General features: G+C 36.8%; 1 protein-coding gene across 1 annotated transcript in view; it reads right to left on the bottom strand.

The window, feature by feature from the left end:
- Positions 1–1,476: 1,476 nt before the first annotated feature.
- Positions 1,477–25,753, bottom strand: part of HLTF (helicase like transcription factor) — a 35,710-nt gene continuing 11,433 nt past the window's right edge. Inside the window, 18 exon segments of the mRNA XM_043995967.1 lie at positions 1,477–3,684; positions 4,339–4,419; positions 7,973–8,153; positions 8,425–8,537; positions 9,177–9,302; positions 12,330–12,508; positions 13,216–13,340; positions 14,731–14,910; positions 15,906–16,041; positions 17,385–17,523; positions 17,963–18,106; positions 20,431–20,498; positions 20,501–20,527; positions 22,259–22,345; positions 24,008–24,052; positions 24,132–24,211; positions 24,729–24,822; positions 25,191–25,263. Of these exon segments, the coding sequence (XP_043851902.1) occupies positions 3,532–3,684; positions 4,339–4,419; positions 7,973–8,153; positions 8,425–8,537; positions 9,177–9,302; positions 12,330–12,508; positions 13,216–13,340; positions 14,731–14,910; positions 15,906–16,041; positions 17,385–17,523; positions 17,963–18,106; positions 20,431–20,498; positions 20,501–20,527; positions 22,259–22,345; positions 24,008–24,052; positions 24,132–24,211; positions 24,729–24,822; positions 25,191–25,263 (2,031 nt within the window). The 3' untranslated portion in view covers positions 1,477–3,531.

Here is a 25,753-nt window from a genome sequence, read left to right as displayed (position 1 = left end):
GACAGCTTGGTGCAGTGGATAAAGCACCGACCCTGGATTCAGAAGGACCTGAGTTCAAAGCTGGACTCAGACACTAGACACTAGCTGTGTGACCCTGGGCAAGTCACTTAACCCTCACTGCCCCCCCCAAAAAACCATATCAGTTGTTGGGTTGAAGATGCATTTTGACAGAGATGTTCATTAAGCTGGAATTATTAGCCTTCAACATGATAGGCATATGAAAAATCAGTCTCTCTCTTAAACGGAGTGCCTACATAGACATTTAAGTTGGTTATTAATAAGTTTGTCAGTAAGCACCTATTAAGTACCTACCATGTGCCAGGCACTATGCTAAACACTTGGGGACACAAAGAAGGGCAAAGACAGTGCCTGCCTGCCAGGAACTTGCAGACTAATTGAAACACTGATGTGATCAACATGATATTCACACCTTAGTTTTCAAGTCTATTAAAACTTTGTTTTCAAGAATTAAAAGAAACAATAGGGAAAATGCAGGGGTGTATGAAATAACTGCCCCCTCCCCACTCCATTACTCAAGAGCTTAGAAGAGGTATTTTTAATTCTCTAATTATTCCAAAGGGGGAACTTAGCTGTTTTGTGTAGTCAAGATTTTTTTCATATAAATTTAAAAACTTGTCTATCCTTTACAATAACAAGGTGCCTGGTCTTTAAAGTTAGAAGACTTGAGTGCAAACTGTTTTGGTTTCATCCATCAGCTCTACACAAAATGAAGGGCCAGATCACAATGTATTTCCTCTAAGCACATTAGGAGAAAATAGATAGCCACTTCTTAACCTTTTGCTTCAACTCTTCCCTTCATGAAGTAAGTGATTTATCTTTAGCTTGGAATGAATTAGATTCCTATCCCTCATATAAACTAAATCTTGGCCAATGAGGAGAAATGAAATGGCTCACAAACCCCACCAGTGTCAGTGCAGGGACACCCCCCCCTCATCAGAGAAAAGGATCTACAAGAATTCAGGCATTTTCCACCAACACCTCTTGACCCTGTTCACTTCCCAGGTGAGTGTCAGCACCAAGGTCGATAGTCCTTGCTGGCCATGACCACAGCTGCAGGGAGGAGCAGGCCCAATAAACCTTAGTGCCTTGCCATCTAATTTCATTATCCTACAATTCTGGGCAATGGGCACAGGCTATCCTTATCTCAAAAAAGAAACTCAATTATGAAATGGTAAACTGGGTCACTTGGACATGCAGCTGTAAGACCCTGGATAGCCCTTGGTCCAGGTAGCCAAGAGCTGCCTTCAATGAATGGTCTCTATGAATCTCAGCCATATATGATCCAATGAGATGACCTCACTGTTGGCTCATCACTCCATTTTTTTTTACACTGTGCTAGAAGAAATGGAAAAAGCCTGTGATTTATAAAACAGGTGTCATCTCCCTTGAACGTGATATTTAATAAAGTTATTTGAATTTTTGGAAAAAATTACCACTAAAAGTTACCGTACTGAAGAGGCCAATGGAATCAATTCTAAAATTTTTATTGATTTTAAATGTAACACAGAAATCCAATCCAGACTACAAATGCGTAGGGCATAGCATCTACCTTTTACAACAAAATTGTTCACAGTGAGCTTCTTCTCTATTGCAGAAACTCAACCTGGCTCATAACATAGCACTAACTTAAGTTAAATTCCAGTATCTATCCCCAAATTTCAAAGTAGTTTGCATATTTTCTTTAACAATACATTAAGTAAATATTTGTACTTTTGAAAGAACTCACCAAAATAAATATTGGAAATGAGGGAAAAGAAACTCGGGAAATGTTTGGGAAAGGAAACAAGGGAGTCCTTAAACTGGGAGGGAGAATGTGTTGTCCAAGTCAATCCGATTTTGCTCTGTAGGAAGATTCAGGTTCTGACCTATGTTTCTCAACCCCCAAAGATTCCTCAGCCCAAGATCAGTGGAGCTTTTCCTCAGTCTGCTCCTTAAACAGCTACCGAAAGTTGGTGGAAATAGCCCCCAACTCCCATTCCCCAACCCAGGGAGAGATGCCACCAAACTCCTAATCTCAGCTAGTGTGAATCAACTGTTGTTGACAATGGCAGAAGAAACCAGGTAGGGAAATGCAAGCTTAGCTGCCAGCATACCTGACAGGAGTCGATTCTAAATTTAGGCTTTAGGGAAGATTTATTCCTAACCTTGAAACATATATACCACAACTTTAAACTGCCTATAATCTTCCTTGCTCTTTAGTCAGGTGACACCAAATACTATAAGTAAAAATTTAAGGTGCTTTTATATCTGTACGAAAAATGAATCTTCTCTCATCACGGTTATTTATGCATCTTTTCATTAAAAAAAAAAAAAAGGAGATTTTCTAAACTATTTCCATATGGAAGTAACACTGACTAAACCTGATCACTGAATTTATATATATATATATATATATATATATATATATATATATATAGCACTCAGAAGATCATCTGGAATTCTGTGACAACTATTAATAATTTCCTTATTAACATAAAGTAATAAAGATGACTGGGTTTCTATGGGCATAAGAATGAATTCTTAAAAGTTCCAAATATTCTGATGTTAACATGCACAAGAGATAAATTATGACTCAGGACCAAAATATAATGGAATCATAGAACCTTAGAGGTGAATGGACCACATAAGGTCATCTAGTTCAATCATCCACCCAAATAGATTGCAATTTTACATCAAGTAGACTTCAGAATTATAAAAGTTTACAAAGTTATTTTTCAAAAAAGCTTCATGAGTGAAAACTATCTACTTACAGAAATGTCTATTTTTAGCATTTCCATAATTTAAATCGTCAAATCAAATAAGGTGGAATGATTTTTTTCCCTGTATGTATGACCTAAGTACCAAGATACATTTTAAACACTTTATATAGTGCTACTTGACTATAATGGGGAATGTACTGCTATAACACAGTTTCTAAACTTTTAACTACATAAAATTAAGTTGTTGACCCAGGCTTTCACCTCTCATAGAATTTGGTTATGGATGCAAAGATTGTAACAGAATAAAGTACCAATGAATCAATTCACTACACATTTTGTGTATGGATCTTGGGAATTAAATTTAGGGAGAACGTTTGAATCTATTTCATCAAAAAAAGCACAAAGAAGAGACTGGAGTGAACAACCATAAGAGGTCAACATGAAAAACTTATTTGCTCAAGAAGTGTGAAAGGCCTGACATTCTGTCAAAAGTGAAAAAAGCTGTGTGCCCGGTGGGAACTGGTTTAAGAATACTTAGGACTGGCATCATGAAAGTAGAATACAAAAGTAATTCTCTCTCATAAAGTTATTTTAGGTCACTGTACACAGTAGTACTTATTGCTATTTGAACTATCATTAAGAACAAGTTCAGATTCAGAAGAGATAACGGCAATTATCTTGTCACTAATAAAGATGTTCTGTACCTTAAAAAAAAAAAAGACACAAATCACAGGTTCCAAATTACCTCTTCCAAAGATTTTGTAAGTCTGTATTTGACCAGTTAAACTCATCTGGCCTAAAACCATACAAATTACAAATCAATTAAAGTTTTGATTTCATTAATTTTGGCTTGTTTCATCTCACTAGCATTAGGCTTTTTGGTTCCAAAGGCTCCTGCAGCAAGTTCTCTCTTTTTGTTCTGTATTTTCAGCATGTTTTCTTCCACAGAGTCCTTCACAATGAACTTAAAAAAATAAAAACAAACAAGGCTTTTAAAAACCACACTTATTAAACACTTCTGCTCATGGGTTTCACTCCTCAGGTACAAATGGGGGAAGGGAACCCAAGAGGTAACTAGATGGGAGGGGTGGATTAACTAGCTGGCCTATGAGCTAACCCTAACCCTATCCCTAACCCTAATGCTAACCCTAACCACATGGAAATATCATGGCAACTGGAGAAACTAGGAATTACTCTTCTCCTCCCTTGTCCTATGTATGGCATCATAATAAGGAAGTTGAGAATTATTTCTTTAAACTACTTCTCAATATGATTCTCTTATCAGTCAACTAAGACCCCTATGGGGTTATGAAAAGTTTGGCAGTAAATGTTTGGGCTATACACCTATTATACATCCCTGTATACCTGAGGTTGCATAAAAATCTCTTGGGTGAAAAAGGGTCGTGAGTGGAAAAAGTCTAAGTCCTGAACTAAGTAACTTAAGGCCCAGGTCTTAAGGGTGGAAAGCAAACTCCAACTATGATGCCTGAGAAAAACAACTTTCTATTCACAGGAGCCAACTCTCCCAGAGCCCCAAACCAGGGGTCAATATGGCCCTCTGAAAGCATGATGGACGGCATTTTAAAAGACCAATAAAACAAGCCGTATACAAACAGACCTTTGTGATAATGACTTCCTGCTTCTGGCCAAGCCTGTGGCACCTGTCAAAGCACTGATCTTCGGCAGCAGGATTCCAGGCCTGGTAAGAAGATATTTTTAAAACAGTTTATTCTGATTGCTGTCAATCTACTTTTCTTTTCTTACCCATCTTTCAAGGCCAAGTTCAAACTCCAGCCCTTCTATGAAACTTGCCTCATGCTTCGAGTACACAATAATCACTCCAGTGTCCAACTCCTTTTGTACCCGTTGTCTTATACACTACAAAAATTGATACAGTGGATCAAGACAGAATGTTAACGTGATACTGTTATGTACACTGATTTGTGAACTAGTGGAAGTTGTTACTAAGAACTGACACTTTGTAGTGCTTTAAATTTAAAGGTCTGCAAAACACTTTATGTCTATGATTTCATTTGTTCCTCAACAACTTGGTGAATTAAGTAACTACAGTTAAGAGAAAAAAGGTCAATAGGAGTAAAGAAATGGAGGGAAAGTTAAAGGTAAAGGCGTGGAAAAGCCAGAGGAATTCTAAAAGTTATACAGATGGAATAATTTAATGAAGAAGCTTGGTGTAGATTGGGGTGTCCAACATAGTCTGCAACACACCTGAGTGTATGCTGAACTAGATTTAATAATGTAATTGGGAAATATTTTAAAAATAAAAATACAATGAAAACAATAACTAAGTTAGTATTGTAGCCTGCAGGGATCCTCTCATACAGATTAGTGGTCATTATTTCTCTTCCCCTAGCCTAGAGGACAGATCCTCATTCTTTTTTGACAGAAAATGAATCTTGGAAAGGTTGGGGAACAATAATCCAAGTCAGAGGCAGAGGTAGGATGTTCAGTTAAGTGACTCCTGACTCCACTACTCTTCCTATAACAGTTGGCTGCCTCTCTGAAGAGTATGTAATCCTGTTTGGTAATATCAACACGCTCAAGACTTCAGAAATATGATTAATGGATATTAGCTATGTTTTGGGGCTTGGAGAGTTCCCTTTAGAACAGAAACTATTAAAAGACATTCCTATGTGAGCAGCGTTCTGAAAGGGGAAGATTATTTGCCTTGTTCTGTGACTTTTATTCCTTTTTGGAAGAATTTTTAAGTCAAAAGAGAGATGAAATATTCCTTTTAAAAAAAATTTTGTTTAGGAATATAAAAATCCTATGGCTGCATGTTCGATTTGTTTCTAAACATCTGAATCAAATAAACCTATAAAGACTTAAATCCTTTCTCTCTGAACTGGTTTTCCAGGTCAACGGTATCAAACGCAAATAGAAAGGAATCCTTGTAGGCTCCATCCTGACTCAGAAAACCAAAAATTAACATTACCTATGTTGTATTATATATTTCTAACCCAATGTTCATTAAGAATTCAAAAGAACTTTAAGAACTAAACCAGGGGGCGGCTAGGTGGCACAGTGGATAAAGCACCAGCCCTGGATTTAGGAGTACCTGAGTTCAAATCAGGCCTCAGACACTTGACACTTACCAGCTGTGTGACCCTGGGCAAGTCACTTAACCCCCATTGCCCCGCAAAAAAAAAAAAAAAAAAAAGGAACTAAACCAGGTATATTTTCTGAAGGATGCCTTTAGTGTAAAAAAACTAAGCAGCATAGTTTAGGAGACTAGACAATTAAAAAACAGAAATCAAAACAATTTTGTGAGTTTTAAGAAAAAGTAACATGATTTTCCTTACATACTTTTGTAATCCTGATAACAGTTCTATTTTCCACTAAAATATGTACCAAATCAAATCCTACCAGATGAAGTAAAGTCAGTAGAGATGATTTTAACAAAAACATGATGCGGCAAAATAAATGAGCCAATCTCTTTTTTTAATATTCATTTCCAGCACATCATAGGACAAAAAAAAATTTAGTCCAATTTCTTACGACTTCTATATCTTAATAATAGTGATAACCTCTGGTCATACTGAGAGTATTGCAAGTTTCTGCATCAAAGACTATGTTGTGTACATATTAAAGAAATTATACCAATATTCATTTTATGCCTACATTACACAGTAGACCAGGGAAAAAATATCATTTGTGGATTTTCTCTGGTACTATTCCAATACCCAAGAGCCAGAGAAAGTGAAGAGTTGGTGACTCGGGTTTAAGAAGCTAAAAAGGAGTATATGACTACATAACCAAGGTAGATAGTTTGCTTTAGCACCCTTTAACAAGTGGCCATGTTGTATTGTTTTGTTTTGTACGTCCCTGTCATGACCTCTAAGCCTGTAAGATTTCATACTGTTGCCATTTCAACACTAGAAAAGCTAAGGGACCAGGAGAATGGAATGAGGTTGAAGACCTAGAAGCGAGAATGAAGAGGAAATAAGGAGACAGGGAGAAGTAGAAGGATGTACTGTGGTCAGGGGAATTTTTAGGGTTCTAGTTAGTTCTCAGAGATAAAATGGTTATCAGCAAAAGGGGGCAGCTAGGTGGCGCAGTGGATAATGCACTGGCCCTGGATTCAGGAGGACGTGAGTTCAAATATGACCTCAGACACTTGACATTCACTAGCTGTGTGACCCTGGGCAAGTCACTTAACCCTCATTGCCCCGTTCCCCCCCAAATAAATAAATAAAAATGGTTATTAGCGAGGCAGCAGCTCTTTGCTAAGGATGCAGCAATTCTGAATGTAAACCTTTCCTCAGACACTAGCTGCCTGCCCATGCAATCTGATCAAAGTCATTTAACCTTCTCAGCCAGTCTCCTCACTTGCCAGAGGGACAATAAGTGAACCTTATTTCATGGGTTTATCATGAGGCTCAACTGAGCCAATCTGTAGAATGTATTTGGCAAAGTATGTAAGTTGTCTATAAATGTCAGCTACTCCTATTATTATTGTGGAAAGAGAACTGGTTTTGGAGTCACTGAGTTCAAAAATCCCACTCTGCTACACGTTACCTCAGTACAAACCCAAGCAGGGAACCACCTCTCCAGGTATCAGGCTCCTTTCTATAAGGGGGTGAACTAAATGATCTCTAGGGTTTATTCTAGCTTGAAATCTATGGTACTATTAGAACAAAAAAGGTTTGTGATGTTTGAAGAGTAAGTTTAGTTTTTAAAAACGCCATTAAATCAGAACTTATTTAAAGAACTCTAGTTCACTGAAGCATTTTTTTCTATAAATGATAAACTCCTATAAAGCAGCCTCCTCACTTTTGAATTTTCTCAATCAGGTTTTATGATAGCGTTGCTTTGTTTCCATTTGTTATCAACTAAACATCCCCTTAAAAACAAAACAAAACAAAAAAATCCCACAACAAAATCTTGAAAAGGTATTTGACTTATTGGCCCTAACCAATTCATAGCTATGTGACTTTGGGTGATTCATCTATGATCATCTATGTGTCCTAATAGTCAATACGCATTAATTATATTCAGCATTTATTAATCACCTGGTATGTCTAAGGCACTGTTTAAATGCTGGGAATACAATAAGTCCCTTAATATCTGAGGCCCCATTGTATTGTGAGACTGACAAACTAAAGTATGTAAAACCACAGTCATTCTACAAATGAAAGGCATAATTATTAACTCCTCAATGAAAATATTTGGTGTTCTCTCTATAATTTCATTTTTAAAACATTCCTGTCATGTATATATCTAAGATTACTTACTGGATCCATTAAAAATACTCGAGAGGCTGCGCAAAGATTCAAACCAACTCCACCAGCTTTTAGAGACAGAAGCATTATTGTAGGAGATCCTGCTTCAGTTTTCTGGAAACACTGAATTGACTCAACTCTCTTCTTCTGAGCCATGGAGCCATCCAAACGAGTAAAGACAAACCCAGATGCTCTTTAACAAAAATAAGAAAAAGACTTACTTGGCTGTTATTAACAACAGTCAAGTAATCATTGCCACACATAGCTTTTCTGATAAGTTCAGGATTTAAAACAATATTTTATGTTGTTACAAAAAGTTCCTAATTATTAGCTGTACAAAAGTTAAATGGGAAAAAAATAAAAATCGGTACTTAAGTTAATAAGACTGCCTTTCTAATACAAATTTCATACAGCAAAACACTTAAAATCTTTTTACTCAAAGTGATAAACACTGTTCAACTTACTTAAGTGGTGTTTCTAATAAAGACAGGAAAGTTGTGAATTGAGAAACAACTAAACTTTTGATTTGGGGGTTCTTCTTTCTTAAGTCAATCAAAGCATGCATTAGAGCATTGATCTGAAAAAACAAAATTGTATGTAACCCATCAAATTCCACTTTGAACCGTTAAGAATTATGCTTTTAAAATTACTCTGAAAGCTCAATATTTTAATTATAAATGGGAAAGGAAAGATCTTTCACATTTATTCTAATTTCAAAATCTCTCCAAATGTATAATATTTCATTGATATCACTTTTTCTTACAAAATATCACTAAGTATAAAAACTAAAACGGAATAATTACAATATCAGTTATCCTTTCTTCAACATTTTGTTTCTTAGAAACTAATATTAGAAATCTAAAGTATAATAAATTATGCCTTTCTCTACCAAAAAACAAACCCACCCACCCCCACTACCTATTAGCATTCAAATGAAAGTATAAAATTGAACTGATCTCTGGGGGCAGCTAGATGGCGCAGTGGATAGAGCACCGGCCCTGGATTCAGGAGTACCTGAGTTCAAATCCGGCCTCAGACACTTAACACTTACTAGCTGTGTGACCCTGGGGAAGTCACTTAACCCCAATTGCCTCACTAAAACAAAACAAAACAAAACAAAACAAAAAAATTGAACTGATCTCCTAGTTCAAGTGCAAATGAATCAAATACAAATGTTTTTGTATGTGTCATATATTTATCAGTCTTTGAAAATTACCTTTGAACTGGACATCCATTCCAGATCTGTCTTTTTCTCAGTACTACAGTTCAATTCTTCTGGAGGACATTCTACCAGATTTTCTGCTCTTAAGTCATTTCTGCATAAAGGGCATTTGGCATTTGGCTGTAAAAAAAAGACATCAGAATTCTGAACATTCCTAAGTATTTTAAAAAAAAGTATTTTAATACTATTTTTGTATTATACTTTTAATTTTGCATTATTATTTTTAATATTAAATAATATTTATATATTTGATATTAAATATTATTTTGCATTTTAAAAATTTTGTACTATATTTTTGTATATATATATAGCCCTTGAAGCTATTTCTCTAGAAACTGAATATTTAGCATTAATATGAAACTAAAGTATTGGATTAGTTTGGGAGCGGGGCAAAAGATCTTGAAGTAGTAAGTACATGGCACAATCACAAATTTCAGACTAGTCCAGAATTCAAAGACTCAATTAAAAAATAATTATAGTTTTGAAAGGTACATGTTTATTAGAAGTATCAAAATCAAAACCAATTTTGTCTTCTCAAGTGAAAAACTGGTTGAGGTCTGGTAAATCTTATAAAGTTTTTTATTCAAATGGAAGTGCTGTTTGCCTTATTACTCAGACCTACCTAGCAATGAACAAAATTTTATTTTAAACAAGATCATAACTTGTTGAACAAATGCTTATATCCACAAGCCCAGCTAAAAGAACTACTTATTTGAAGTACCTTACAGGACAATTTTAGCAAAATAAAATAATCTGGACATTACAAACCATCATTTTTCTACTAAGAGTTATGCTTTTAGAATAGACTACTGAATAGAGATCAATGCCCTCTGAAAAGAGTTTTGGTAAGTGATCAGGCTTGTATTTCCTTTATCTATCTCCACTCTGACGTGATCTCTTTTCCTTTTGGATCTCTTCTCCTGCCCTGAGAGATACCACATTCTTGTCCTTCTGGCTTTGCTCCACACATCTTGACAATGATCTCACTCCCCTGGCTTCTATTGTCACCTTTCACACCTAATGTGTGTGAAGAGGCAGTATGGTGCAGTGGAAAGAATGATGGACTTGGGAGTCCTGAGAGACTGGATGACTGTGACCAAGGCATTAACCTAAGCCTCAGTTTCCTCAGCTAAAATACAGGTAGTATTTACAGTACCTACCTCAGTACTGTTTTTGAAGATCAGATGACAATATAAATAATGCTTTGCAAACAAAAAAAGCTCTACATAAATGTCAGCTATCGTGAATACCAGCTCTGCACCTGCGACTGTCTATCAGATATCCCTATCTGGATCAAACACATTTATTAGGTGCCAACTTAGTAAAAGGGGCTGGGAATAGAACAAAACTCGTCCCAGTCCACATAGAGCTTATTTCTATTTAAAGAAACAGCACATGTATAAAAAAGTGTGAGTGTGTGTGTGTGTGTGTGTGTGTCGGACAATTTGGAGAGAGGAGCATCAGGAAAGTACTCACACCAAAAAGCGGCCCTTGAGCTAAGCCTTGAACAGAACTAGGGATTCTAACAGGTAGATGAGGAGGGAAGGGACACTCCAGATATAGGAGATAAGCTATGTATGCAAAGGCTCAGCCGGAGATGAAGGCTGTAGTAGTCAGGTTTGACTAGACCATGAAAAGAGGGTGGGAATGGAGACACAATAAAAATGGAAAGGAAAGCTCTTCATTGTAAAGAGCTTTAAAAGCCGAACAGAAAAGTTCACTCTGGACCTTACAGGGAAGGTCATTCCTGTTCTTTAGGAACATCATTTTGGCACCATGATAGGTATCTGGTTCTGAACTGGACAAAGGATAGACTTGAAGCAGGGAAACCACCTAAGAGGTTGTTGCAAAAAAAAAAAAAAAAAAAAAGAAACAAATTAGATACTCACTGACTGAGAAATGGCAAACTGAATAAAATGCAATATGACTGTGCTGTAAGAAATGATGAATGGGATAAATATAGGAAATCATGAAAAGATCTGTATGATCTGATACAGAGGGAAGCAGCAGAATCAAGAATAAAAGCAATGACTAAAAAAACCCAACATAAACAGAGCCACCAAATACAAAAGTCAGAAGTGAATGTTGTAAAATTCTAAAGAACAAGCACATGTACAAAATATGAGATGTGAGAAGATTTTCCCAACACTACCCCCTTTAAAGGCATAGGTGGACCACAAATAGTACACAATGGGCATATTTCAGACTTTGGTGTATTCACCAGTTGTACTCATTTCCCCCCTCTTTTTGTTTTGGTCATAAAAAATATGATTTGTTACATGGGATGGCTCTCGAGGAGGGAGAGGGAAAAGAGTTAAAACTATAGTGATGAAGGGGCAGCTAGGTGGCACAGTAGATAGAGCACCGGCCCTGGAGTCAGGAGGACTTGAGTTCAAATCCAGTCTCAGACACTTAACAATTACTAGCTGTGTGACCCTAGGCAAGTCACTTAACGCCAATTGCCTCACCAGAAAACCCCCAAACAAACAAAAAAACCCACCAAAAACCCCCAAAACTATAGTGATGTAAAAATACTCTATTCCTCAACATAAATCTGCCCTTTCTTGTATCCACACCTTTGCTTCAGGTCCCTCATCTGCTCAATTTTCTGTGCAGCTTTTTTTTTTTTTAAGTGAGGCAATTGGGGTTAAGTGACTTGCCCAGGGTCACACAGCTAGTAAGTGTTAAGTGTCTGAGGCAGGATTTGAACTCAGGTACTCCTGACTCCAGGACTGGTGCTGTATCCACTGAGCCACCTAGCTGTGCTTCTGTGCAGCTTTTTAAACTACTACCTCAAGAGTCAGCTCTGCATAAAGGATTCCCTAACCAGCCTCCATCATCTTCTTGGACCTCGCATAAGTACTGTTTTTCACTTCTTTAAAACATTTATTTTCTTTCACCAAATATAAGCTCCATGAGAACATAGGTTATTAAAACATTTTATGCTCCAAGTCTAGCACAATATTCTGCACAAAATGTCTAATAAATATCTGCCTAATTAAATTAAACTGAACTTTGCTAGAATAGCAAAGTATGAATGGCTCATAATTAAATTATATAGTTATTCTTTAGGGAAAAGATTTGTATGAAATTTTGACAAATTGTCATCTGAGTCATTAGTTTAGTATGAAAGAAGAAAAAACTAACCTGCTCATTCTGAATTACTTGACAAATGCATGGTTTACAAAATACATGTGCACAATGTGTTATCACAGGAATATTTAGAGAATCCAAGCAAATTGCACACTCTTCATCTGAGCCAGAGCTCAGAATTAACTTCATCTTGCTAATCAACTTCTTTCGTAGTTCTTCAGGTGTATCATCTCCTAGCATGGTTGGGTACAGAAAGCAAATTAATTACATGTGGCTTCCCTTAATGACTGAAAAAGTTAATTTACATGAACAGAGAATGCATTATTCTATTTCACAGGTTAGTTCTATTATTTAGATTAGAAAATGTAACAACACTAAACAGTGCCCCCAAACTAGAGCTGTACAAATAAACTACACTGCACACAGGAACCTCACTGTGCACACCCTACCCTGAAGCAAAGTTCAGAGAAGGCAGATCCTGTACATTAGAGCAAGGAAGGGTCACAGCAGCCATCTAGCGCAACCCCCTCATTCTGTAGGTAGGGAATCTGAGACCCAGCCAAGGCAGATGACCTGCCTGTGGTCACTAGATGCTGCAGGGGACAGAGACAAGATCTGGAAGCAGGTGCTGAGTCCAAAGCCAGTAAGTGCTCCTTTAACAACATGGCGCTGCCAGATACTGAACCCTTAGGAGGTTCTTTGGGGCAGTAACAGGAAAAACCTTATTAGTTAACACCATTTCACCTACAATTCGCCTCTGCAAAAAAAATTTCCCAATACATTATTTAGTCCAACGTATTATCATATTTAAATGATTCCTTCAGGCCTATTTTGCATTCAAGAAAAATTAAGCAAAATATGATCATCACAACCAGCATGTCATAAGAAAAATGAAATGGTCACTTACTCCAACAGCACAAACCCGACAACATCTACTAACCTGAGGGACCACTGGAAGATGATGTGTTTGTAAAGAGATGAGGATGACAACATAGTTGTCTCAATCGGAGCAAAAGGCCCAAGACATCTGCATAGTGTGCGAGCACAGTGCCTTCGTTAAAGTACCTAGAGTATGAAAGTCAAAATGCAACACGTTATGAAGCTACTGCAGTTTGAACGACACACAAACTCTGCACACAGGCCCTAAATGTGCTTGTGTGTGCACACACTTCTTCCACCATAAAAGATCCTCCGATGCTATTATGTCCCAGTCACTTATCATGATAATGGTGCCTCTGGCCTAATTATCACTTAGGTTCATAAGCATAAATTTAGAGCTCCATGAGATCTCATGGAGCTTATAAATGAGAATAAAAAGTGCTTCAAGAGAGGTAGTGACGTGCCCAAAGCCCCATGGGTCATCAGTGGAAGAGCTGGAGTTGACATCTAGGTCCTGAAACCCACGCTCTTTACACTAGACTTACTTTGCAGAAGATCTCAAACTTTCCAAATCCATTTCACTCAGATGCCTCCCTTACCTGCCACTACCTTTCTCATTATTACAATTATTAGTAGTTCACCTTTACATATCACAGCACCACAGAGCTCATTCTAGAGGAATCTGAGAGTTCCAAAGCACTAGCCTCACCACCTCACGTGACGCCCACCTCCTTCGAATTCTTGCGTATTATTCAATTTGCCAGCCCTCCTCTCTGCCCCACAGACGATCCTGGTGATCTTGTGATCTTTCTCAAGCCTGGGGATGCTTCCGTCCACATAAACTGAGCACTGCTAAAGAGGGAGGGGTCACAAAACTCAGCTGCCCTGCCCCTTGGCCAGATCAACTCTGACCTCTCCAGAGTCAGCCTTCACAGCCTTACAGCTCATGATGCTTTATCAGATGGAAACTGCAAGGAAGTGAATTTAGGCTTGGTTAGGGGGAAAAAACTTCTAGCAGTGAGAATGACCTCTAAGTGAGATGAGAAGCTGCTTGGTATAGTGTATAGAAGATGCTCGCTGAGACAGAAGATCTGAGTTCAAGTCCCATCGACGACCCATATTTGCTATGGGATATACCTTCAGTACAGAGAAGCTGCGGATTTGCAAAGGAACAAAGTACCTCCTGAGGAGCTTTCTCCTGAAATCACAAGTCTAGTCACTATCACAACTACAAAGTTGAGCAGAAAAGCTCAAACTACATCAGGGAAGGGAAAAAATAAGTATCTACTATGTACCAGGCCCTGCACTTGAGCACTTTACAATGATGTCATTCTATCCCCAATTTTACAGGTAAGGAAAGTGAGAAAGTCAGCTATTAAGGGACTTGCCCAGTGCTACACAGTATCTGAGGATGGATTTGAACTCAGGTCTTCCTGACTACAGGAACAATGTTCTAACTACTGTAACACCTAGCTACTAGATGTTTTGATTCATAGTATATTTCAATTAGAAAAATATAAATCTTTTAGGAAAAAAAAAATCAGTGTTCTTTGCACATGGTATTCTTTCTCCATACCTGCCAATTGCAGCTCTGCCTTCATTCTTTACAGACTGGTAAATTTGTCTCTCTTCTTCAGTAAGTGTAATGTGCTGAATAAATACTTTACGCTCTGGTAACTCCAAAACAGGTTTGCCTTTAATTTTGCTTGTTTTTGTCCTTCTAAGGGTAATATTTTTAATCAGGGACTGTAAACGCCTAGGAAAAATAAAAATAGACTGCATGTACAAGTCATTGCTTTCAGATATACAATTTGGTAATAACAAAAATATACACTGTGGTTTAGTGGAAATTTATACAGTTTATTTCTATTTGAAATCTTAACCAACTTGAAAGTCACTGAAGTGCTTTCAGACATCTGCTACATTAAAACACACACCCACACACACACCCCCACACACCCCCCCTTAGCTTATTCTGCCAGCTTGATCATTTATTTTTTTCAACTGCTTTCCTAGTTTTCTATCACTTTTCTTTCTTCTTATATCCTATTTTATTATCTTTTTTGCCTTATTTTTTCCCTCCCCTGCTCTCACTGCCTATAAGTGCACCACCTATTTAAATATCTCACTTTTGTAAGTAACAATGACTTATTTGAGGATACCCGTCATTTTCAATCCATTCTACTTGATTTATACTGTTAAAAACATTTAACAGTTGTTGTTTATATTGCTCATTTGACAGAAGCTGTGTTTCCACATATTTGTTTCATTCCCCAAATGAGAACATGAACTCTTGTGAGTGGGAATGATACCTAATTCTAGCATGTTGTGGTTATTCCAAAAAAATGTCACATGACAACAATCAGCTCTGTTCTTATTTCACCTATGCTGTTTTCTTTTGTTTACCATACTTTCCCCCTTCTTATGCTTTCTCCCTGGTGTGTCCCTTTCTTCTCCTCTCTACCTATCAAAGATAGCTAAAAAGGAAATAATAATTACTGTAAAGTCTCTCCTTAAATTTATCCCTGGATCTGCCTTCAACTTCCACCCAGTTCTGCTCTCTAGATCCACACAGAACTAGTGTTAAGCAATGCCCCTAGAAAAGGCTGAAAATGAGAAGTGCTGAATGCAAAGACGGTTAGTGATGCATCTGGGAGGAGGATAGTCAAACATCCCCAAAAGAATAACTGTTAGCTCCTGGGGCTCCACCAGCCCTCACTTAAAAAAAAAAAAATCACAGATACTGCATACCGAAGGCCCCCCTCATCTCCCATTGTGACAGGACGCTGGATTGTCCGGTGCCACCATTCTCTATCAGTAAATGGCTTCAGTTTTAAAAAGGAAAGCAATGACCACAAGTCCTTTAATGAATTCTGGATTGGAGTACCTAAAAAAAAAGACATTAAAATTTCTTTAGTAAACAGGAACTTAAATATATTTTAAAGCTACTGCAGCAACTCCATGAGCCTCTACAGAACTTCAAAGAGAACCACTATTCTTCCTACACTTTGGCTATCTCCCAATTTTTAAATTATCTATCACTATAGAACAGAGCAGGCAAAAATAATAAAGTCCTTATTTTAGTCAACCAGTTCAACATGGTTCCTCATCAAAAGTACTTTAATTAGTCCAGCCAACAGAACATTTTAATTTGATTGTCTTCTATTTTCTTTTCAATCAGCAATAAAATGGTCCAAAAAACCCCACAAAACACTGAGTACTGAGCCCCTACACTTTTAAGAAAAATTCCATTCTGGATTCTGTAATTCTGAATTGTGATATCCATGCTTATTACCTAAAATGAAACGTATGCTAAAGCCTTTTGGGAAACAATTGCTACAGGAGCTATCTCCTGCATATGCCTGAAACGTCCTACAATTTCACTAACTTATTTTCCAATAAGGCCTCTAAAAATTAGTTATTTAGTTAGTTTTTCCTCAATTACATATAAAGTTATTTTTTGAGTTCCAAATTTTTCTCCCACTCTCCCTTCCTTCCCCCCTTCCTGAGGCCAACAAGCAATGTGATTTAGGTTATATACATTACTATCATGTTAAACATATTTCCACATTAATCAGAACAAAAGGAAAAAAACATAAGGAATAACAATAATAACAAAAAAGCAACAACAAAAGTGAAAATAGTATACTCCAATCTGCATTCATACTCCAGAGTTCTTTTTCTGAGTGTGGAGAGCATTTTCCACAATAAGTCTTTTGGCACTGTCTTGGATCACTGTACTGCTGAGAAAGGTTAAATCTATCACAGTTGATCATCACACAACATTGTTGATACCGTGTACAATGTTCTCTTGGTTCTGCTCATTCACTCAGTATCAATTCATGAAAGTCTTTCCAAGTTTTTCTGAAATTCACTTGCTTATCATTTCTTACAGCACAATAGTATTCCATTACATTGATATATCACAACTTGTTTAGCCATTCCCCAATTGATGAACACCCCCATAGTTTCCAATTCTTTGCTACCACAAAAAGAGCAGCCATAATTTCAATACATTTTTAAAAGTGACTAAAGTGGGGGCAGCCAGGTGGTGCAGTGGATAAAACATTGGCCCTGGATTCAGGAGGACCTGAGTTCAAATCTGACCTCAGACACTTGACACTTACTAGCTGTGTGACCCTGGGCAAGTCACTTAACCCTAATTGCCTCACAAACAAAACAAAACAAAACAAAACGTGACTAAAGTGAACTTTGACAATTGCAGGTTACCTGTCAGTACCCATCTTCTTTCAGCCTCCAGATCTAATGCAGCTTTTGTTTGTTGAGCATTTGGATTTCGTATAGTATGGCCTTCATCCAAAATTACTCTTAGCCACCTTATTTTGTGTAATGGACTGTCCCCTCTGCTCTGAAATAAGTCATAACAGCTCATATCAACTATTGATATAAACTCCTTAAAAATGCAGCAAAGAAAAATGAATAGTAAATGAGCAAGATATTTTATTGGTAATGCCAATGAAATTAGTGGGCACAGCAAAACCACCCCATTTTAAGCCAAGTAGCATAATCCTTGATGGAATTTCAATTTTGCTATTATAATGTTTTAAAATTTTTAAACCTGACTTTGGGATGATAAGCAGATAATCACTTTTCTGGAAGCACTAGGAAACTCTGGGTATCAAAGTATTAAGTCCATTTAAAAAAAAACAAAAAACTGTACCAGACATTCTCTTTATTATATTATAAACATTTATAAATTTTATAACATTTCCTAGTGTCATAAAAAGTAGAATAAAGAACCACTGAAAATCTCTGATCACAAATAAAGCAATGTCAAGTGTACTTACTCCATAATCATAAGTTAAAATATTATATGTAGTCAATACAATATCCTGTTTTGAAAGCAAGGCAGGGTCTTTGCTTCGATCAGGACCATAGTAAACATACAAATTCAAGTGTACGTCTGATTTGATATGCTGTCCAAACTGGTCCTAAAAGAAAAAGTGGTTTTAATCAATAAGCATAATACTAAGCTTATTAATTTAATGCAATATAAGAGCATTACAAGTGAAAAAAATTAAGTGACATATTTTTTTAAAACCTTATTAATATCTTTTTAACATTACGACAATCATTTCAAACCTTTCCCTGAAGGCAGAACTCTCTCTTGCAACCAAGATAAAAAATTAAGTCCTCTGCCATCCCATCATGAGGAAGGAGGAATTGTTTCATTATCTGTTCTCCAGTACCTTCATTAGCCTTTAAATTACCCAGATGATCTTTTCAATTAGATGATTATAGTCTGTGTATATAGTTTTTAGTTCTACTTTTTTCATGCAAAATCAGTTTATTCAAGTCTTCCCATTTCTTCTCTGAATTCCTCATTTCTTATTACATATCAATATTCAATTATATTCATGTACTTAAATTTTTTTCAGTCATTCCCTAACAGATGGACACCCACTTTGCTTCTAGGTCTCTATTATAAAGAATATGCTATGTTTATATTGGTACGTACAAGGATTTTGTTTCGATCTTTGACTCCCCTGACATATATGTCCAGTGGAGGAATTCAAGAGATTGTTTTCTTGGAAAATTCAAAATTGAAATTCTGAGAAGTCGACTAAACTCACAGCTCCACCAAAACTGTACATAGAGCATGTTCATATTCTAACATGCATTACTGCCAATATTTGTCATCTTTGTCAATTTATGTAATGAGTTAAACCTCATGGGTAACTGAAATTTGCAACATGTATTATTATATGAAAAATGTTTTCATGTGGTCATTGATAGTTAAAATTCCACTTTGATCTGTTTGTTCTTATCCTTTTACCTTTTCTTGGGGAGATATTTTTTGAAACTGAAATAGAAATAAAATCACCATAAACTTTTTAGAAACAACTCATTAATCCAACTACAAAATAGAGAATTGCCTGCTCTTCTCTTACTAATGTCAATTCCTTCCTTTTTAAAAGGTTCATCCTTGTATTGAGCTGTATTAGAAGATAGCACTATCACAAAGAGACTACTACATATGTACATTTGTAGAAAAGGGGGAGTAAAGGAGTACAGGCATACTCTGCAGTCTCTCCCAGCCTCCCCTGCGCCCACCCCTAAAACACCACTCTGCAGTTCCCATTAGTACACCTCTCTCCCTCAAGCACATATGAAAAGAGTTAAGCTTGGCAAAGGTTAAGAGAGAAAGGGGATGCGGAAAAAAAAAAATCCATGATGGCTTTTATGTATTAATTAGTAATTATAATAGGTAGAAGATGACAATTTAAAAGGATAAAGAATGCTAAATGTAAATATAGTAAGTTTGTTTAAAAGGCCAAAGACAAAATTTGACATTATAACTGGATGGCAAAGTTTAAGAAGCTATAAGCATAGAAATGAAGAGGGAATTAGTTCCTACAACAGGACAGCCCCAATTGTTTAAAAAGCTCTTTGCTTCAAAACATCTGTACAGAGCATCATTCTTAGGTAACCATTCTTCAATTAAAAAACAAAAAAAGGAAAAAAATTAGCTCTAAAAACCTCTAACCTGGCTTCCTTCTGTCCTACTTACTCTCTCCTAAAAATGTTTTCTTAACCACATCCCAGAAAATCCAAAGACCTTTTCTCAGTTCTCACTCTCCTTAGTTTGGCTATAATGATGATAATGATGGTAAGAGTTGACCTTTGTATAGCACTTACCATGCCGTGGTACTATGCCAAGCTTTCTAATTATCATCTTATGTGATACTCACAACCACCCCCATTTTTCAAATGAGTAAACAGGCAAAAGTTAATTGTGTGGGGCAGCTAGGTGGCGCAGTGGATAGAGCACCGGCCCTGGAGTCAGGAGGACCTGAGTTCAAATCCGGCCTCAGACACTTAACACTTACTAGCTGTGTGACCCTGGCCAAGTCACTTAACCCCAATTGCCTCACTAAAAAAAAAAAAGTTAATTGTGTGCCCAGGGTGACAGAGTTGGCATGTGTCAATGGTATCCCCTCAGATAATACCCCCCTTTATTATTTTACTTTGGCTTCTGTGAAATACTTCTTTTCCAGACTTTGTGGTGAACAGTTTGCCAAGTGCTCTTGGAGTTTTATACATCTTTAAAGACAACTAGCTATATTTCCATTTTTATTTTTTTGCTTAGGATGAAGGTAGTGTTTATTTCAGCAAAACTTCCAATTATAAGTAAAATATAACAGAACTGGAATAATCTTCCAAACCATAATCAGTGTATTTCCAACCATATGGCTAAAGTGACTTACAAGTTAATTTCATATTAAAAAAATAAAGATGTAGTAATAAAACTTACAATCCAATTGCTTAAAACAGAAAGAGGACAGATGATCAATGTTGCTCTTGGTTTCTCTGTGCTGTCAATTTCTTAGAGCACTGTACTATGGTAGCTCCTGAAAGAATAAATTATCATCAGTAGGAACACAGCCCTTCATGTAGTTTACTTATGTTAAAACCACTCAAAATTCATAAAGCAGTTTACCCTTGCTGAGATCATTTAATGCAAAATACTCCCCATGCATCTCCTCGCATTATTTATCCTTATGACCAATACCATACACTGAGAATTCTAAGCCGTACAATTTAAGTCCCAGCTGATGGTTGATTCATCTCATGGTTAATCTAATTATACCTATAAATACTATGTGCAAAGTCACTATGGTAGGCACTAGGGGAACCAGGCATTCCAGCTGGCTACAGTAGTATGGAAAAGAAAGTAGCGTAAGATACTAAAATGAAATCCTATTGCACCCATTGCTTAGCAGGATATTCAACCAAACTAAATTTGTCATAAAATAAGTTTCTATTTTTTATGTTATATATTACAAAATTCAATAAAAGGAACTAGACTTTTAAAATAATTTCACAATAAAACAGCAACACAAAATATTCATGCCATACTATATTAATATTCCAGAACAATACTGACAATAAAAAATGAGAATCCCTAAAATTCTCATCAATGACTAAGTGTCTCTCATTTTTCACTCTCTTCTACTGTTGTTTGTCCTTTGTTCTAGAAGACGACCATAACACCAGGGAGGTGATGTCATCACTTGCAATGAACTGGATTTAAGTGAGGAAGGGCTGTGCAAAGTCACCAGCCTCACTTTTTCCTCTGAAGCCATCTGGCTCCAGTGGCAAGCTGTACATCAAGACAACTGGAGACAGCCCTGGATCCACAGGGAGACTTTGGCCTTTTAAACTAAGGCCTTTCCCAGGTCTGAGGCAACGCCCATTCAAGGCTACGTAAGAGAAAAAGGGGCAAAGAAAGGCCTCTTTTACCTCTACAATTTCTATCAACTCCTAAAGTGCCTCAAACTAAACAATCTGCAGTTTGCAAGTAACCCAATTCTTTAAATCTTTTGGGCACTTGTTTTCTCTAGACCTCTTCACCAAGTTACATTGTGAGTTTGTTACAATGTAGGTATATATAAAGTTAAATGAAATGTTTTCTTGCCTAGCAAAGACAGTGATCCCAGCTTGTAACCAGCAAATTTGTAGAGTCTTGTTCTCAACCTAAAGGTTTTTAAAACTTATCTAACAACTAACGTTCTCACAACTCACTGTTAGCTTAACCTGGCCAATAGTATACAGATGCCAGAAGAGGTAGTGATATAAGTACAGGAACCTAGGATGAAACTGAAGAATTGGAAGGGACATGAGAAGCCATCTAAACCAACCTGATTTCATACATGAGGAAATAAAAGTCTATAAATTATTTTCCCAAGGTAACACACATAGACTTTAAATCAATGTAAGGGAACAAATTAAATTGAAAACATTCATTTATCATCTAACAATTTCACAAAAGGATGATTTCAAACTAAAATATTACAATCCAAAAGTTCATTCAATCTTTTGCCGAAATCAACAAAATTAATCAAATTGTCTTCGTGGCCATCACAGTTATTTATAGTCCTTCAATCTGACTTAACACTGAAAAGTTCAAATCCATTTCTCCCAACTCTACTACAGAGTACAGAATACAGTATTTTCTGCTACAAAGACATACACAGATATAGAATCTGCAATCATACGTAATACATGAAAAAATGCCTCACATCATGTTGTTTCTTGGTTGAACTAAAAACAAAAGCTGAAACATCAGCACCACTGCTGACCTTTTTTCATGGCTTTCTTTTTTACCAGAGGAGCAGATGACTCAAGTGCACATGCAAAGTCTGTATCTTCTTTGGCCTTAGAAGATCCTGAAGAAAAGAGATGGTACCATCAAGTCAGACTAAACTTTTGCAGGGGGGACATAGAATACGAAGCCATTACCATCTCTCCTAGACTCTGTCAACACCAACAAGGTTGGCCTGCTATTCCATGGTAAGTGATCTACAATGCTGTTACCTACATCTCAGCACAGGAATAGAGAATTCTGCTCTTATGTAGATTTGTAGACCATTCTCAGATGAGCCTACTCAGTTTTTGGATCAGTCATTAGCAGTCTGCTGACACTAATTTCATTTTTTAACACAGTAAAACTCCACTACACTTTGATGGGGGTGGCACTATTTAAACTAAGAAAGGGCAAAAAAATTTTGATATTTAAATTTTATACGTTTATACACAATAATATGAATTAACAAAGTTTTCAAAGGGGCAGTATGAAGAAAGAGTGGCAGGTCTAAAGTCTGAAATACTCATCTTCCTGCGTTCACATCTAGCCTCTAGCTGTGTGACCTTGGGCAAGTCACTTCACCCTGTTTGCCTCGAGTTCCTCAACTATAACATGAGCTGGAGAAGGAAATAGCAAACTTTGCCAAGAAAACCCAAAATGGGAGTCAGAGTCAGACACAACTGAAAAACAAATGAACAGCGTGACTGGTAAACAGATAAATAGTCTGGATGAGTAAGGAGACTTGAATTCAAATTCTAGATCTACTGAATGGCTCTGGGCAAGTCACTTGTCCTAGCTATAATTTCCTCCTAGGTAAAACAAAGACGTTGACTAGATTCCCCTAGGATTGGACCTGTGACTTCACTGTACAGTAGAGGGAATGAACAAAGAAGAAATTCCCTCAAACAATTCAGATTGGCTCCTCCTCTGCAAGTTATCGTCTTAGTTTTGTCATGAACCCCTTTGGCAGTCTGGTGAAGCCTACAAATCCTTCTCAGAATGTTTTTTTTTTTTTAGTGAGGCAATTGGGGTTAAGTGACTTGCCCAGGGTCACACAGCTAGTAAGTTGTCAAGTGTCTGAGGCTGTATTTGAACTCAGGTCTTCCTGACTCCAGGGCCAGTGCTCTATCCACTGCACCACCTAGCTGCCCCTCAGAATGTTTTTAAATGCATAAAATATAGGATTGCAACAGAAACCAATGCCCTGAAGGCCCCAGGATCCATAAACTCCATCCTAAGAACCCATGTGAGAGTTCCCTAAGAGTCATAAGTGACTTGCCCAGGACATTCTGTCACTGCTCTCTAGACCAAAGCTTCTTAAACTGTGGGTTATAACCCCATATGGCATCACATAACTGAACATAGGGGATCACAAAAAAATTGGCAACAGTGAAAGGTTATGTATACTTATTTTATTTACCTATACACCCGGGGTCACAAAAATCATCCACCTGACAAGGCGTTGCAAATGGAAAAAGTTTAAGAAACTCTGGGCTAAACACTCAAAGATGCTGCCTTGCTGGCTTCCTTAACCAACGTTAGCAAGAGATACTATTAACTACTATAATTTGTGAGTCACTAATTTGTTTAATAAATCTCTTTTTCAGCAACAAAAGAAGAGCAAATTTGAGCTAAGTCCATGTGCAATTATAAATTCCAAGTCAGTGATAAATAAATTAGTAAAATTTACTGAAATATTCTTTCATCTAAATGGTAAAAAGAAAAATACATAAAGGACACATACTTTTAATTCTGCCTTTAGTCACCATCTGTTCCTGTCTAGGTCTGGCTGTAAAAATACATAAAAAATTGTCACAATCAATTAGCATATGGGACAAAATAGCAAATCAAATGGTATTTCAGGTTACCTTTTATTTTATGTGGTAGTTCATTTAACTCCACCTCTTCTGAATCACTGCTTTCAGTATACTTAACAGTGGCTTTTCTTCTAAAAAAGAAATGTTTTGAAAAAACAGCAAACACATGAATAGGGTACTAGACACCCGAGTGACAAGTTAATTATGAATTTTGGTCCTGAAAGTTACATTTGCCATGAAAGAAACAGGTTTCTTACAGTAGTAGTTTTTTAAAAATTGACAACTAATGGGAAATAATTGTACAAAGCCAAGTTGGGTATTTGGGGGCTTCTTTGTAAGATTAAACAAATCATTTTCCCCCATCATTTAACCAGTGAAAGCTCAAAGAGCCTGGCCAGCAGCACCTTTATTCCAAGTCTAGAAAACACAATAATCTAGGACACTATTCTGCTGGATCTCTCATCTCATTCATGTGGGCATTCTAGGAGTGCAGAATTGTCACCTCCCAATTTCTCTCCATGCAAGATGAGTTAAGAAAGTAAGAATTGGAGATACCATGTCAGCAAATTTTTAAAAAAATTTAAGTCATTTCCAAGAAAAAAGATTACGTTCTTTGAGTCATTTTCAAACCCCAGCAGATAATTTTACCTTTTGGGACGGGTACTTGTAAATTCTGGCTTGAAATCTTTACTTTTCTCCTTGACATTTGAAACACTGGGTTCTTCACTTGCAGCAAATTCTTCTATTTAAAAGTAAAAGATACATATCATATGAAGCAGTGATTAAAAAATATATGCTGGGGCAGCTAGGTGGCACAGTGGATGGAGCACTGGCCCTGGATTCAGGAGGACCCAAGTTCAAATCCGGCCTCAGACACTTAACACTTACTAGCTGTGTGACCCTGGGCAAGTCACTTAACCCCAACTGCCTCACCAAAAAAAAAAAAATTATTAAAAAAAAATATATATATATTAGAATAAAAAAATCAGACTATCCTTAAGAAATGCATAGCTTAACCCTCATTTTAAAGAATTATGCATCAATGGACACTAGAACTAAGCCATTAGGTTGGCAATATTTAAACTGCACACTTTAGGATTAAAATTTTACCTTTACACAGTTCCTTCACTTGTTCACTGTCATCATTTTCTCCATGTTTTGCAGATTTATCAATATTATGTTCCTAAATGAAAAGACTTTCTTTAACGATCATAACTTTAACAGAGTCTGAAGGGAATTTTGGTTCAAGCCACATATGAAAAACAATCCCTTCTACAAGATATGCATTCCTGCCTTTCCTTGAAAGCCCCTAGTGAAGAACGCCCTAGTCTACCTCCCAAGGCAGCCCATTCTACCTCTGGAAAACTCTATAGTGAGGAAGTTTTCCTTCACATCAAGCCTAAATCAGTCCCTTTAAAACTTCCATCAATTGTCCTTAGGCTGAAGCTTCAAACAGGAAAAACTACTGTAAACTATAATACTGTTGGCTCCTAAATTAAGGTAATCAGAATGAACAGGTTTTTTTTTAAACTTCCAAACAAATGTATAGTAATGGGCTTTTTTTATGGCTACAAGTCATGCTCTTAACATGTAATAGATAGTGACAGAGAACTAGGGCTATGAAGAGTTTACTGAGTTGAAAGAGTAACAGCTTCCCCATAGCAGAGCTACAG

The sequence above is a fragment of the Dromiciops gliroides genome, chromosome 3, assembly GCF_019393635.1.
Source record: "Dromiciops gliroides isolate mDroGli1 chromosome 3, mDroGli1.pri, whole genome shotgun sequence".
Lineage (NCBI taxonomy): Eukaryota > Metazoa > Chordata > Mammalia > Microbiotheria > Microbiotheriidae > Dromiciops > Dromiciops gliroides.
This window is presented reverse-complemented; position numbering and strand designations above follow the sequence as displayed.